Source organism: Nyctereutes procyonoides, unplaced genomic scaffold (assembly GCF_905146905.1).
Source record: "Nyctereutes procyonoides isolate TBG_1078 unplaced genomic scaffold, NYPRO_anot_genome, whole genome shotgun sequence".
NCBI lineage: Eukaryota > Metazoa > Chordata > Mammalia > Carnivora > Canidae > Nyctereutes > Nyctereutes procyonoides.
Genome location: NW_026575132.1, coordinates 20,586,908 through 20,604,316, shown reverse-complemented (window position 1 = coordinate 20,604,316; position 17,409 = coordinate 20,586,908). Strand labels below are relative to the sequence as shown.

Below are 17,409 nucleotides of genomic sequence, written 5' to 3'. Positions count from 1 at the left end.
AAGTAATGCAACAAAATTAGAACCCACTAATGTAAAATTCACAATATCCAGAATACCACTAAAAAATTAACAGATATGCATAGAAGGCAGAAAATATTACCCATAATCAGTAGAAAAATCAATCAATAGAAATAGACCCAGAAATGCCCTAATGGTGAAATTAGCAGATAGGCTGATAAAATAGCTATTATAAGTATACTCCATATGTTCAAGAATATAAAAGAAAATGAGATTATAATGAGACTAGAAGTAGTACTAGAGGAAAATGCATAGCATAAAGTGTTTATATTAAAAAAAAGAAGAAAGGCCTCAAACCAAGTAACTGAGCTTCCTTAAGATATTACAAAAGAAGAGCAAATTAAACCTAGAGAATGTAACAGAAGGAAATAATTATAAAGGCAGAGATTAATGAAAGAGAAAACAAGAAAATGATACAGAAAAATCAATGACATCAAAGGCTTATTTTGTGAAAAGATCAATAAAATAGATAAACCTCTAGCCAATATCAATCAGTACAAAAACACAACACTAATTTAACAACATCAGAAATGAAAATAGAATGTCATTTAAACTCCTATAGCCATTGGAAGTACAATATAGGAATGTTATGAACAAGTTTATGTCAATAAATTCAAGTGCATGAAATAAATTCCTTGAAACACAGAAATTATCTAAGGTCACACTCAAAAAGAAATACTGTGATAGCCTTATATTTATCCTAGAAATTGAAATCATAGTTAAAAACCTACCCACAAAGAAAACTCCAGATTACTTCACTTGTAAATTCTGTCAAATATTCAAGGAAGAAGTAATTTAAGAAAACATTAGGGAACAAATTCTTCCAGAGAATCAAAGGGGGAAAAAAATGCTTCCAAACAGATTATGACTTCAGCATTACCTGATACCAAAACCAAAGGAATTGTAATACGAGAAAACTGTATAGCTGTATCCCTCATGAACACAGAAACAGAAATCCTTAACAAAATTTTAGCTAACAGAATCCAGAAATAAATAGAAAAGGAAAACACATCATGACCAATGGGGGTTTATCCCAAAAATTCAAAGTTGCTTTGACATTGGAAAAAATATCAGTGTAATTCCCCATGTTAACAGACCAAAAATAAAGAGAAGAAGAAGAAAACATAATTGTCTTCATAGATGTAGAAAAAGCATTTGACATAATTCAGTATTTATTAATGATAAAAAGTTCTCAGCAATAAAACAGAAAGAACTTTCTCAATATGGTAAAAGCCATTTTTGAAAAACTTTGAGCTAACAGTATACTGCTAATAAAATGAATGAAAGTTTACCCTTTAGAGTAGGAACAGGGCAAGAATGTCCTCTCCACTTCTATTCAACATTGTACTAGGAGTCTTGTCAATTCAGCGTGGCAACAGAACGAAATAAGAGACATACAAATTTCATTGGAGTAAGTAAGGCTGGGCAGCCCGGGTGGCTCAGCAGTTTGGCGCCGCCTTCAGACCAGGGCATGATCCTGGAGACCCGGGATCGAGTCCCATGTCGGGCTCCCTGCATGGAGCCTGCTTCTCCCTCTGCCTGTGTCTTTGCCTCTCTCAGTGTCTCTCATGAATAAATAAATAAATAAAATCTTTAAAAAAAAAAAGAATAAGGCTATATTCTGTTTTAGATTATATAATTACCTATATAGGAAAAGCAAGGAATTGACACCACCTCCCAAAATTAAAACTTGAGTGATTTCATTAAGATTGCAAGAAGCAACATCAGTAAAAAGAAATCAAGCATTTCTATATGCTTACAATGGACAATTGGAAACTGAAATTTCAAAAGCATCATCATTTATTAGAGCATCCAAAATACATGAATTACATAGAGATAAATTTATCTAATTTTGTGCAAGAAAAAATAAAAAAATACCATCACGGAGAGAAATTAAAGACCTAAATAAACAGCAAGATGTATTGTGACTATGGTTTAAATGATTCAATACTGTTAATAGTTAATTCTCTGGAAATTAAGACTATCAGTGTAATACAATCCCAATAAATATCCCAGCAGGCTTTTTTGTAGAAATTAACAAACTGATTATAATATTTATTTGGAAATATGGAAGATCTAAAATAGCCAAAATAATTTTGAAAAAGCATGGGGCACCTGGGTGGTTTAGTCAGTTAAGCGTCTGACTTTTGATTTCAGTTAGGTCATGATCTCAGGCTTGTGAGATCAAGTTCCACATCACCCTGTGGAGCCTCCTTAAGATTCTCTCTCTCCCTCTGATTGTCCTGCCCTTCTCCTTCTGTTAAAAGAAAAAAAGAAAAAAAGAAAAGGAAAGGAAAAACAAAGATATATGACTTATACTACCTGATTTGAAGACTAACTGTATTAATAGTATCTATTCTTTTAGTTTTTGGCTAGACTAAAAGAGAGATCAATGGAATAGAGCAGAGAATCCAAAAATATACTCAAAACACATGATCAGGGCAGCCCGTGGCTCCGCGGTTTAGCGCCGCCTTCAGCCCAGGTTCTGATCCTGGAGACCCAGGATCAAGTTCCACATCGGGCTCCCTGCATGGAGCCTGCTTCTCCCTCTGCCCGTGTCTCTGCCTCTCTCTCTCTCTCTCTCTCTCTCTCTCTCTCTCCCCCTCTCTGTGTCTCTCATGAATAAATAAATAAAATCTTTTAAAAAAGTACATGATCAATTGATTTTCAAAAGGTACTAAGATAATTTATGGAGGAAAGATAGTATTTTCTATAAATAGAACTAGAACAATTGGATATCCATATTTTAAAAAAGAATGGTTATTACTCAGCCATTAGAAACGACAAATACCCACCATTTGCTTCGACGTGGATGGAACTGGAGGGTTTTATGCTGAGTGAAATAAGTCAATCGGAGAAGGACAAAAATTATATGGTCTCATTCATTTGGGGAATATAAAAAATAGTGAAAGGGAATAAAGGGGAAATGAGAAAAAAAAATAAGTGGGAAATATCAGAAAGGGAGACAGAACATGAAAGACTCCTAACTCTGGGAAACGAACTAGGGGTGGTGGAAGGGGAGGTGGGCGGGGGGTGGGGGTGACTGGGTGGCGGGCACTGAGGTGGGCACTTGATGGGATGAGCACTGGGTGTTATTCTGTATGTTGACAAATTGAACACCAATAAAAAAAATTTATTAAAAAAATAAATAAATAAAATTAGAAGCTTTGGGGGAAAAAAAAGAATGGTATAGGCTTTACCTTGCATATATACACAAAGTAAGTTGAAATGAGTAATAGACCTAAGTGTAAATTTAAAATACAATTACTAGAATAAAACAAAAGAGAAAATTATTGCAATATCTGGTTAGTCAAAGATCTTTTAGATTAAAATAATAGCATAGAAGAAAATATTGAAATTGTACTTCATCAGAATTAAAAAACTTTTCATAAGAAACTCAAATAAAAAGCAAGCCACATATCAGAGAAAATATTTGCAAAACATTATCTGATAAAAATCTTGTATCCAGAATATGTAAAGAACTCTTGCAACTTGATAATAAAATCACAGATAACACAATAAAAAAATAGGCAAAAGAGTTGAACAGATACTTCAAATAAAATTTGAAGAGTAAGTGGCAAACCAAAAAAAAAAAACACATGCATGGCAAGGAAACACAGGAAAATATTAGTCTCACGAGACAATAGAAAAAACACAAATTAAGAGCACCATGAAATATCAGTATCACTACTTAATACTAGGGTGGGTAAAATGAAAGACTGGACAACATTGTGTTGGCATGCATGTGCGGTTGTTACAACTAGTATGTTGCTAGTGGAAATGCACAGTGATATAGCCATTTTGCAAAAATAGTTAAATGATTTCTTATAAAGTTAATCAGATACTTAACCATATGACCCAGCAATCCCACTTCTAGACATTTAACCAGGAGAAATGAAAATTTTTATCTGCACAAAGACTTGCCTGTAAGTGTCTGTAGAAGCTTCATAAATAATAGTCATAATAATAGCCATAAACTAGAAACAACCCTAAAACTAGTGACTAGATTAACTGTGGTACATTCATACAATGAAGTACTGCTCAGCAATAAGAAGTAATAAACTACCAATACATGTAACAGCACAACTGAATCTCCAAATCATCATGCTGAATGAAAGAATCCAGACGCAAAAAAGACTGCATGATTCGGTTTATGTGGAATCCTAAGAAAAAGGCAAAACAGTAGTGACAGATCAGGGGTTGCAAAGGGATTTAGTGCAGAGGAGCAAGATGAAATTTTTAGGGTGATGAACATGTTCTGTATTTAAATATGGCCATGGTTACACAGCCGTATATACTTTTAAACTCCTTGAATTGTATACTTAAAGTGGGTGGATTTTATTTTATGTAAGTAATACCTCAATAAAGCTGAGTTTTAAAAATGAAAACTACATACATTATAACTCAGAATTTAGGAGTAACAAATATTTGTGAGGAAATAGTAGCTTAAAAGAGTCAGCGTAAAACTGTTAGCATGTGATTGAGTCCTGCTTTATCAAGTCAGGAAAGTGGTAACTCACAGTACAATTGTTTTCTCTCCACCTCTCTGTCTTTTCTCCAAGACTTCTCAAAGTTATAGCTGGGGGGAGGGGGTGACTTAATGATTTTTAGCTGCTGACAGCATATTCCTTTTGGCACATTGTGATGCTGTGGAAATTGGGAAAGATAGATTCCTACAGTCAATGCCCTGGCAAAACACTTACTTTTTATTAGTGGATATGATTAATTTCCTTGCTGTTTTTTCTAACGTAAAATAGCATCATAGAGCGCTCTAAAAAGCAGCACAATTTGCACTTTGAGAAAAATGGGTCAGTATAACTATTTCTCCTTGAATTTTAGAATTCAGACACAGGTCAGTTTGAAGGAGAATTGATGCAAAGTTTACTATAACTGTATCACTGTCCTCAAAATATGTACATACAGGAGTAAACTTCCATGTTTCTATATTTCTTTTTTGTGTGTTACTACCAGTAATAAAAAAAATGATGCTTCTTGCAAGGGTGTTTTAGATCTTAATCTGGAAATTTCTTATAGAGCAAAGTTAATTTCAACTCCTTTGATAATACAATTAAGATCAATATAGTAAGGTTAAGAAAAATATTCTTCACCTTAAAAGCAATTTGAATCAATCACCTTAAAAGGAATCAATTGAATTGATTCCAGATTTAGAGAACATGACGATTTATGATTTTCTATAGAACCACTGTTTCCAACTTAAAAATGTAAGCAACTACTTGGAAAGTTTGTTAAACATGCAGACCTCGAGTAACACTCCTAAAAATTCTAGGTCCAGCATGGTACCCAAGTATCTCTACTTTTAACAAACATGGCAGGGAATTCTGACATGGGTAGGCTGCAGTTCACATTTTGAGATCCACTGGAAACGGTTAAGCTGCAGTGTTTTTAAATAAGTAGGGAATTTTATGTTAGAATAGTTAAATAACAATAGAAAAGAGGAGATATGCAGTTTTACTTTCCACAAATTCCCTGTCTTACTAATGTGTGATTACTTTTTTTGGTGGCTAAGTTTTCCTAATATATTATGCCCTTTTTCTATTAAAATGGAGAGTTATGATACATCCTTACAGAACGATACCATACCAACAAAAGTGATTGCATATTGCTGTTTAAACATGATGAAATTAAACACTACATCTGTCTCTACTCCTTCTTAAAACTCCACTAAAATCACAGTAGACATTTATAGAGGTTTATGATCATAAGATCAAAGTCACTGGGAAAGGATAGAATAGCAGCCAAGAGGAAGATGGAAAGCAGATAGAGGGAGGGGTGGTAACAGACAGTAAGACAAGAATGAAATTTTTAGCGATTATAGAGGGGAATAAGGGATGAGTAGCAAGCTAATGGCACCAGAGAATCCTGAGAAGTAGAAGAAACAGGACTGTTGAAGTCAGGGATGGAGCTTTGCACTAAATGTAAAGGTATTTCAAAATCTGCACACAAAACTATTAGACCACAGAGCTACTCTCATTAGACTGTAGCTACACTACAGCCAGCCCAACTAATCCTCCCCTTCCCCCTTAGAGGAAAATAAATGTTTATTCCTTGGAGAAATTGAATTGGAAACATTCAGGCTTAGAGACTCCAGGGAAAGGAAAAGATGGGGGGAAACAAAGGATTTCAAGCAAGGAGATTATGTAAAAGACCACAATCAAACATTTAGATTTGTGGCCCCATTCCTTTCCTTCTAGAATACAGATATCCAGCTTATATCACCATTGGGCTTGGAAATTGGAGGCATCTTCTCTAAGGAAATTGAAAGAGAAGACATGGGGGTCTAACAATAAAGAGACCACTCTGCAATAGTTCACAAACCTCCCCTATGTTTCCTGAATTCCAGTTAGCTTTTTAGTGCCTCACTGTTCAATATGAATGAACAATAGATATTCAGGCACATTTAAGAAACTCCTCTAATACAGAGAATAGTACAGAAAGAAAAAAGCTCAGAGAAAAGAGACAATATAAACTGGGAAGAGAATTTTAAAAGATAAAAGGCTCAGAGAGGTAAGTTTTGTGCCCAAGAAAAAAACAGAAAAATTATACTTTTTAAAAAAGAAGAAAACAGGAAAGAGCTCTTAGAAATTAAAATGCATGATAACCAGAAAACATTTAGCAGAAATACTCAAAGAAAAAGATTAATTTTTTAAAGTCAAAAGTATAAAAGGGTAGTCAATGTGAGGGGAAAAAGATGAGAAATTTAAAGGACCACTCCAGAAGTTCTAACATCAAACTAATAGAAATTCCAAAAAGACAACAGAGAAATAGATTATGATTAGATGAGTGTGTGTGTTTGTGTGTGTGTGCGTGTAGACCGTGTATTTCAGAAGAAACAGTGTATAAAGTGACAATTTTATAACAAAATGTGTCTTTGCATGTACAGAAAAAATACAAGAGGATAAAAATGTTAAAGACAGTTATCTCTAAACTGTGTAATTATGAATAATTTTTTGGTGAATTTTCATATTTTGTATTGCTTTGAAAACTGGAAATTTAGTGAAATTTAAGGAAAACCGGTGAGAGAAAAATATTTTAAAAGTTAGGAAATGAGATTATTAATGAAACCCAACCTATTCTTTCTGTGAACAAATTACCGTACTAAACTTGTTGCAGGTTATAAAAATATACCAGACATTGCTCCAGTTTCTTAAGAAGGTCACAGTCTAACATGGGAGATCAAAACGAATATATAAATAGCCATAAATACAAGATAGAATGTTATGTTTTCTAGGTGTGGAGCCAATACAGTCATGATTCTTTAATGGGAAAGATCACTTTTAGAAGGTTATTTGGGAATGGAAGGAAGACTAGGATTTCAAGAAGCCCACATTGTTTAAAGCCATTCAAGAAAGAACTGAGACTCAAGTGTAAAAGTTTAAGGTGATTTTAGCCAGATCCTGGGATAGATGGATGTAGACTTTGGGACCAGTTAGGAAAGGGTACTGAATGCCAGGTAAAGGGATTTGGACTTTGTTCGATAGAAACGAAGAGTCAGTAAAGGTTTTTAAGGAGGGAACCAAATAATTACACAAGAGAACACCTAGTTTGAAGTCTCTTATGCTAGCCCAGGCTAGTAATAATGAAGAACTGAACTTGCATATTGGTTGTGGGATTGAGGAGGAAGGATAAACTTAGAAACACTGAAGGAATATATAGAATTTAGCAACTTTTTGGATGTGGGAAAAGAGATCGGGAGGCAACAAAAAGGACTGCCTTGTTGTGAGTCTGCATTATTAAAACAGTGGTAACAGTAGCACAAAAGAACAGTCAGAATAAAGAAGTAGCTTTATGGAGAAGAGAATTTTGAATATGCTGAATTTTAGATTTCAGAGGAATATGCATGAGGCACTACTCAAAAAGGCATTTGAAAGTATGAGTGTGAAGTGCAATCACTCAGCAAATACGTATGGAGTATCTCCTGTGTTTAATAACCACCAGAGCACAATCAGTTCAAAATTGAGTAAAACATGACCTCTGTTCTTAGGACAAAGCTCATTTTTTGGGAACTGGGGAGATGAATAGATATCATATGAATAACATCAACACAGTATGGACAGTGAGAAAACAGGGAAAAGTTCCATCTTTGGGTTCACCAAGATCAGTCTAACAGATTTAAATGACTAGTAGCAGCTTACAAACATGGGAAACTATTCCAGGCATGATTTGGACATTTCACAGAAATGAGGGCTTAATCTAGAGGAAATAAGAGGGAGACTATTATAGTGAGAACAAAATCAGAAGTTATGTATCTATTTGCCAGGTAGGAAGAGGTTGAGAAGCCAGTGAAGGGCAACACAGAATCTGATCCCAGAGGCTAAAGCAAGACAATCAAGACACATCAAAGTTTGAAAGTGGCCATGAAATTAGGGCGCTTTAGAGCCAAATGTCCACTGGATTTACTGATTCAGAGGCTACTGATGACTTTATAAAAATGTCTCAGTAATATTAGAATGAAGGTGTTTCAGATGGTAAGAATGCAATAATATTTATAAAAATAGATCTAAAATAATGGTATATATATATTAACTCATGGATTATAAATGTTACACAAATAATCACATGTAGGGAGTAAATGTAAACAATATTTTTGTGAACTCGATTTTTAAGAAATATCAAACAACTGACAGGAAATTGTCTTGTGGGGCTAGTAGAACCATTGGATCTGGCAAGGAAGTTGCTGATGTTTGAAAATAATTTTCAAAAGAGTAGTAAGGGAATGATCTAGACTTTGAAGGAGTTGAGTACATGAAAACAAATGTAAGGATGACAGCAGTTCCTGGAAATCCTGAAACACTGCCTCTCCTCCACCCTACCCCCCACTATCTGATTCACTTACTTTTCCTTCAGTTATTAGAGGAAGTGTTCCTACCTCAAGGAGACCTTCCTGTCCAACCTTCTCAAACTAAATTAGGTTCCCCGTGTTATGCTAACAGACCATTCTTTTGCTGTATAGGATCTACCATAATTTGTAATATATTGCTTACGTATTTGTTAAATATCCATCTTCCTCACCAGACTGTCAGTTGCATGAGGATAGAACCATGAGAATGTGTTCTCCACTTTACATTCCAGCCTCATCAGAGTGTTGTTGGTACCTCACAGGCTGTAGGTACCTCGTAGGCTTTTAACAAATATGTATTGGATGAGAGAGGCAGAAGGGTAAAGTGGAGCATTCCCAAAGTCCATGCCTTGGAGATAACACAGTTCCACGATATCAAAGTCCATCATATGTTGCCTACTATGTGGATTGCTGTAGTGGAACACAGATCAAGATTTGGAAAAAGTGAGGTTATACTTCTAGAACAATTTGCTCAAATTGGGATGAAGAGGAAAGAGTGATATTTTAAAACGGATGTCAAAATGGGAGAAGCTAAAGTAATAAAGCTTTAGGAACGACAGACTTTAAAAATGAGGCTAGTAAAAAAAAAAAGTTTTGAAAACAGTAAAAAGTATACAGTCTTTTCTTCCTTGGTGGGTGAGTTAGAAGTTTATTGATGGCTGTGTGCCAGGGGGGTGTGGAAGAGAACTGTTTAAATGAACTTCAGAAGGTATCAGGTTTATATAAATAAGGGGAAGAAAGCATAGGATGATACGTTTATAGTAAAACAGGTATCCAAGACACAGCGCAACAGGACTGATAAAAAGGAAGACAGAGAGGAAGAAACAAGTTTTAAAGTGGGCTACAGACCACAGTTTATGTGCTTGTTAGTAAGTAGACCTGTTTAGTGCAAATTCACTTACTTCTAGAGACTTTCTAGCACTAAAAACCTCATATTAAGTAACAGTGATGGCAAACAAAAGCTTTTTGTGATATGTAATGCCATATCTTAAAATGCAATTACATGTATTTACACTATTTACATGAAATGTTTTTGACTAAAAGTATTTTCGTGTAATTTTTAATGTTCTGACATAGCAATAAAGATTCTTCACAATAGACAGAGATTCCTTGGTTCAATATATAGAAATTCTTGGTTCTGAAAAAAAATAGAACTTTGCCTATTTTTAGAAATGACTAATCCTGCCTTAGCTTTTATTTAAGGCTGTTTACAAAAATCATGATCATGAAATAACTGGGCTTATGTATACGTCAAATACAATTTAAAGATTTCGTGGGGTTTTTGTTGTTTTATAGCAAAATTTCTATGCAGCTCTGAATACCTTGCCTTGTTACAGTATTTCAATTCCGCCTGCAACCAGTGTCATAGCTTGGAGTTTGTAAGGTGACTAGAGTTAGGGATACGATCTTTGACTATGAAAAAGAGTGGTCTGTTTGTCCTTGGAGCAAAACAAAGTGATTCCTATGTCAGATGAGGGCCACTGACTGATTCACACTGTGCTTTGCTACTGAGAGCTTTGGCAAGGACCAGCTGGGGTCTTGTGTTTTTTCTGTATTCATTCAAAACTAAGAATCAGAGTGCCCTGTGATATCCTTGTGAATTGTCATACAGTAAAACATGTCTCTTTCCATACGTGGGTTTTTCTTCAATCGTTTTTTAAAGTTTTATTTAATGTGAGCATTGAAGTATTTTACCAGGTATACTGAGATAGGGCTTTCTGGCTACTAGGAAATAATTCATTTCCTGGATGTGAAAGACATTAGAAGAAAAAGAAAAAAGAAAATGTTACTATCATTATATAACTACATATGTTAGGATTTCAGTGGTTATTGTTAATAATCCTGACTCAAAGCACCTAGTAGGTTAATTCTTGGTAGTAGAAGAACAGTGCTGATGTTGGAGAACACAGTTATCGGCTGCAAAGTTTTGCATGTGTGAATAATTATAACCAAGGTGGAAAGAAAAGAGAAACTCTGCTTTTATCGTACTTTTTCTCATCACTTGAATTCTTTTTAGTGTCCTTGGTACCGTGCCATGAATAATCTTTTCATTAAACAATGACATTCCATTTGTTGCATTTCACTTTTCTTCAGTTAAAAATTCTCTGTCCTTATCAACCCCCCAAAAAAACATTAAAAAAAATTCTCACCATGTATCTAGGACACTCCTGATTTGTATTTTGAGTCAAAGCTGAGAGAATTGTGTAAGAGCAAATGTTAGTGTTAGAAGTCAGATAATTTGGAGACTGATCATCAGCCCCTCAAGATCGAGGATACAGTCAGAGCATGAATTTGATTCAGTGTTTCCTCTGTCACCAAAGGTACGACCTGCCTTATCTCCTTGCTGTCTTTTTAGTCTTTGGTAGAAATTTATTAGCTTTTCTCGCCTAAATCAGAGTGTGGAGGAGGAAGAGATTTGAGTCTGAAAAGCATATAAATGCTTCCTCCACACTACCAAAAGTCAGATGTTAAATTTGCTCTGGATGAGACTGACGGCACACTAACCTGGAGCTCTCTTCGCAGTGGGTAAACCTCACAAGTGCAACTACTGTGGACGAAGCTACAAGCAGCGCAGTTCACTGGAGGAGCACAAGGAACGCTGCCACAACTATCTCCAGAATGTCAGCATGGAGGCTGCTGGGCAGGTCATGAGTCACCATGGTGGGTAAAAGTGCCGTTCACCATTTTCATTCCCCCTCACTGCTTTTGTCATTCTATATGGGTTAAACAGTTCTCTCTACCCTTAAACATGAAGATAAAATCTTACTCTTTTTAAAAACAATTTCAGATTATGTTAACTTTGCATGGGATTATCTTCTTCAGCACTTGAAGTGAGTTGAGCTTTGCGACCCTTGGCAAACAAGCTGTACTGGGTTTTTGTGAAATTCCAAATTATTTCTGATAACATGTCTTTGAATTAACACGATAATGACAGCCAACCTTGAATACACCAAAGGAAGATAGTATTTATTCTTCTCTTTCATTGGCTGCACCAAATAGAAATGGTTGTAGGAATGTCTATAGAGTTCCTAAAAGAGCTGGTTGTGTATTTTCATTTCTCTTAGGTAAATGATCAGTGATAGAATTGATATAATTAGAAATTTCCCTAATCTGTTCTGTGATTTATCTTGGAAATTACTCATTTTGCTTTCTATGAGTATAGGGAAGAGCCTAGACTAAAATTAGGCACCACTTCCCTCCACAAAAATCAAAACCCAAGCAAAACTTCCTCATCTCCGCAATATACAATATCAGGTAGGGAAGTAGTTTCTAAGATTTAGCAATTAACAACTCTATATTACTAAAAAATTAATGTCGGTAATCAGCTTTAAAATGGAAAGTTATGATTTCGAGTTCTTTACATTTGGAGTATCTGTCTTGTCCTACTAATTATATTTTTACAGTGATTAATCTTATCATTCATATAAGTATATACAAAAATCTTAACTTACTGTTGCATTTATATCTTTTATTTTAAAAAGACTTAGCCAATATCTAATAGTATAATTGGAGAATGCTGTAGTCATTTTCAAAATATAAATATCTATTTAGCAACTTATAGACAACTCAAGAATTACTTGTGGGTTTTGTTTTATGTACTACATCCTGTGGAACTGTGTTTATTGGACAGCAAGTGATTATTTGTTGCTGAATTGGGGATTTAATTTAAATTTACTTATTTTGTTACCCTGAATAATTGAAGCTTTTTTCCTTGGGGATAGTTTATATAATCTAAAAGAATTTTTTAATTCGATTTGTTGTTGTGAATGAGCCCATATATTTTTATATTATTATTAACTAACATTTTTAAAAACTGTCTCTGTTTTATGTCTTAGTAAATTTGATATTGCAAGCTTGCATTACCTGAGCCTCTGAGGGTAGCATAGGAGCCCAGAGCAGGGAATTTAAAATGATGGGTCTAGGAGTCCAGCAAACCTGGCTTGGCCGAGTGGTGTCTGTGTCACAGACTTAGTGTGAGAATTAAATATGATTGGATGTGCAATAAATACCCAATATTACATTTCAGGGCATTAAATACTAAGAAATGTTAAATGTCCTATGCCCTATAAGGTTATATTACCAGCATTAACTTAGACATTTGAGGTTTCATTTGCCTACCATTTCTGTTTAAATTGTTGTTTTTCAAGGTGGCTTGAGGCAGGGTAACTGAGGGAGGCTCGAGTGCATGCCAGAATGTTAAAGATACCTTGTGGTACTACTATTAGTTTTTCTATATAATGTTCTCTCCTTACAGTTTTGACATTTGATTGGATTATTAATTTTATTAATTCCTTTTCCATTGAGTCTTTTATGGGACTCTGTTGCACACACATCTAAATTAGAAATAGAGTCTCTTCTAAAAGACTTCATGTTGTTACCATTTAACTATATGTTGGCAAATTAACCAGTTATAGAGTAAGTGCTGACAAAAAATTAAGCAGGTTTATTTTGGAGGAAAATACTCCTAGACAACCATAACATCGACCCTCATTTCCCAGATTGCCTGCCCTTAATAATCAAAAGCCCATTTTACAAGTTGCTCTGAAACTGGAACAGAATGGAGAAAGTGTGTAAGACACTCAGGTACTGGATAGAGCAGGGTGCAATGTCAAAGACAGGTGTATGGGGAGGGTGGGAGGAGGAGATAGGTTCTGATATCATTTGTAGACCCAAATAATTATTCTTCAATATTGGATATAGTTTTAAACCACATAGGCTTATATTTATTCCATTTCATGCTTTAATTCTTCTAGCATAATAATAATGTGAGATTATCCTTTATCTCCTTTTCCTTCCATTAACATTCTTAATGCAGAATTGAATGTATGAAACAGGAATTGATAAATGCCCTAAGAGAGGAAAAACTGGGCAAAATGCTCCTAGAGTTTATCATTAACCTTTTCTCACATACATACGTTGGCATGTGTCTCCTTTTAAAGACAGCCATAGTGAAATTCATATTTATTTCCTTTCCTCTCTTACTATCCTACTCTATCTTGCCTATTTTTCTTAGCTTTCTTTTAGTGGTAGAGGGTAGGGGTTGCCATCATTGTGGTCGCCATTAGCTCTTTGCAATTATTATTTCTTTTTTGTTCATATCTGACATAGTTATGTGTCCTAGCCTCTCTTTCCTAAAGCATGTTCTTCCCCATGTGGCTCTTCTAGAGAAGGGGATGTCTGAAGTCAAAGAGGTATTCTTTTGCTTCATTCAGAGAACAGGTATGGAGGATTTGCTATGTGCCAATTTCTACGAAACATTCTGGGCATATAAAGATAAATGGACACAATTTCTTTCTTACATTTATGGTCTAGTAAGGAATGTGTACTTTAAAGATGAATAAAATGAAGCAAATACTCTAATAAAGACATATACACACTTCTCCAGGAGCACAAATGCAGAGCTGACCTAACTCTGTCTAGAAAAATCAAGGAAAGCATTTTACACATGAAGTGTTTGATTCGTACATGGAGTTGAGGAAAATTGCACAAATTAGATTCACAGAAAATGTATGTTCCAGGCAGAGCAATTGCCACAGGCTAACACTTGGAGGTATAAAAGAACATTAGCAGTTCCTGTACATTGAACATACTTGGAGTTAAAGAAATGGTAGGAAATGAGACTGACATAATTGGTTGTAATGCAAAAATGGAGCCTTTTATGCCAATCCAATGTTTGAATTCCATTGGGGTAATCCAATTTGTGTCTTATAAAGAAAAATGTCACCAGTGTACAATATAGGAGAGATGCCTGAGGTGTGAGGAGAGACTGGAAGTGAGAATGCCAAGAAAAAGATGAGAAGGCAGTAGCAGGAGAAGAGAACAGAATGAAACAATTAAGACATACTTAAGAAGTAGAATAAAAAATTTTTGAGTTTGAGGGAAAAAGAAAATGCATGACTTGTAGTTTGGGAAATAAAGATAATAATAATGAATTTTATGGCAAATGATCTTATTTGAAGATATACTCATTTTTCAAGTTTGTTTAGCTTGAAGAAAAAAGCTTAAACACCAAAGTATGTAATTAGCTTTTTCCCCCTTGCCGGAAGACAAAAATGAAAGCATGAACCAAAAGATAGCAGCTTTAAAACAAGAACATATAGTCTTAAGTTTGTGCTTTGAATTATTTGAGAAAGGGAAGTTCTTTATTGCAAGATTGGGGACATAATTGAAAACCTATAAACTCTAGTAAACTTTCTCAACTTGTTTCCATTGGGTAACATTATTTCCTTCATGAAGTCATTCAGTAAAAATACATTAAATATTATATTTGTCACACATCATAAAAGGTACTAGAGACACAAATAAAATGCTGTTGGTAAGGTTGCTTACCACCTCCTGGAAGAAATAGACCAGTAAACCAACAGAACACTGTCGGACAAGCTTTATAGGGGCATTTGGGATAGATGTCCGAATCAGACTCTAGGTATCCAACAGGAATTTCTGGGGAAAATTATGTGAGTGGAGTTTTGAAAGGCAAGACAGCCAGCTAAATAAATGGAAGCGTCTTTTATGCAGAGAGAACAGCACTTGTGAAGAAACAGAAGCCTAAAGAGCATGGTGACCTAAGGACCTACAAGTAAATGTGTATAATTAGAGCACAGTTTGTAAGGGCAAAGGAAATTGGAAGGTAATAAGTCAGAGAATAGTCTGTGAACAGAATATCAAGGGCCATTTGTGCTAAGCAAAGAATTTTGTACTTTATCCTAAAAAAATACTTGTGGATTAACATTTAATTGCTAGAAATATAGGACATCAATCAGAAGAGTAAGCCAGAGGCAAGTAGACCATTGCAACAACCTCCTGATTGGTCAAGTTGGGCTTAGTAACCTGGAATATACAGTTAAAAATTGAGGGCAACTGCACATGTAGAGCCTAAACTACATAGTACCTCCATGTGTGTATATGAGGAGGAGGCAGTAGAGAGAAGGGAAAGGAGACTGGGTGAAAGGAAGAAACTTAGCATTTGTCACAGGTATTTAGCATGGATGTGGTGCCATTCATGAAGATGGTAATTAGGATAATAATTAGGATAACAGGAGAAAGTTTGGGGTGGGAAATGGAGATATCAGGTTTTTGAAGGTTTTTAGTTATTTATGAGAGACACACAGAGAGAGGCAGAGACATAGCAGATGGCTCAGCAGGCTCCTTAAGAGTAGCCCAATGTGGGACTTGATCCCATGACCCCAGGATCACCACCTCAGCCAAAGGCAGACGCTCAACTACTGAGCCACCCAGACGTCCCAAGATTTCAGTTTTTTAACACATTATCTTTTAGGCACTTGTGAGAGACTGAACTGCCAAATGAAACTGTCTGAGAGGAAGTTGAATGTATAAATCTCAAGTTTTCAAGAGTTGTCTGGTAGGAAATATATATTTGGGAGCCATCATTATATAGGTAGAAGCCTGAAGTTTTCTAAAGTTATATGGCTAACTATAGAGTGAGACATCTAGAAGGCAAGAACATACCAGGAAGGAAAAAAAGGAAAAAAAAAAAAAAAGACCTATGAAGATGAGTACAAGCAGGGAATGGGAAGAATGATCTCACAGAAGACAAAGCAAGCAAGTATTGGTACCATCAAATGTTGTCAAGAAAATAAGAGAACTGATTTTTGTTCTTATGTTTGGCAACATGGAGAGAATTTATGACAGTGTAGAAGACATCCATTATTTTTGCCTGCCTTATATATACCTTCTTTTGATAACAAAATTTCCGTTTTCCTTTAAAGAACGCTCCCATTGTATGAAGCCATGTCAGGACTGTCAGGTTAGGTTCCCAGACCTCTCCTGGCCAGGGGGTAGACATGTGACCTAATCTAGGTCCTTCAGACCCTTATATTCTTAGATTTTGATTTCTGAGCGAACGACTTGGTAAAAATATCTGTTGGGAACACTCTTAGATGCTTCTGTCTTTAAAAGATTTATCAATGTGATGAGATAATAGAATGGGTATAAATTATTTTTATCTTGGTTATAATTTCAAAAATATGGTCAAGGAAGGTATTTGATAATGAAGTTTTCTTTAACAAGTAAAATTAGTTTATTATTTTCTTAGCCTAGATAAATCTCTATATGACTGATGTGTTATTAACTTAAAAACTTGTTTTAAGCCCAAACATTGGACCCAGATCCTTGAAAGCAAAGAAAAAAAAATTCAAATTAGTTATGTAATTGAGAAAACATATCAGATCTCTTTCCAATGGTAGACCTTAAAAATATGTCAAACTTGTTTATGAAAACTCAACACTCAAATCATGTCCACAAAAGAATAGTGTAGCATAAAGACTAAGGGCAAAGGCTCTAGAGCCAGACCACGTAGGTTCAACTCCTATATTCCCTACTAACTAGATATAAACCCCAAGGAATCTCTGGGGTTTTGTTGCCCTATCAGTAAAATGGAGATGGTACTTATCTCAAGGGGGGTTATTGAAAAGATTAAATGAATTATCAAACCGTGTCTTAAAACAGTACTTAGCACATGGTGTGTACCAGTTATTATTGCTGATACAGTAGAAACAGGATTAATATTTGATATG

The 17,409-nt window shown here is 35.1% G+C and overlaps 1 protein-coding gene across 12 annotated transcripts in view; it reads left to right on the top strand.

Annotated features, from left to right (window-relative positions):
• Positions 1–17,409, top strand: part of IKZF2 (IKAROS family zinc finger 2) — a 155,042-nt gene that overhangs the window by 121,033 nt on the left and 16,600 nt on the right. For all 12 annotated transcript variants that reach the window (XM_055345517.1, XM_055345511.1, XM_055345519.1 and 9 more), the window contains one exon: positions 11,399–11,536. In XM_055345517.1, coding sequence (XP_055201492.1) covers positions 11,399–11,536 — 138 coding nt within the window. The remainder of the gene's footprint in view (positions 1–11,398; positions 11,537–17,409) is intronic.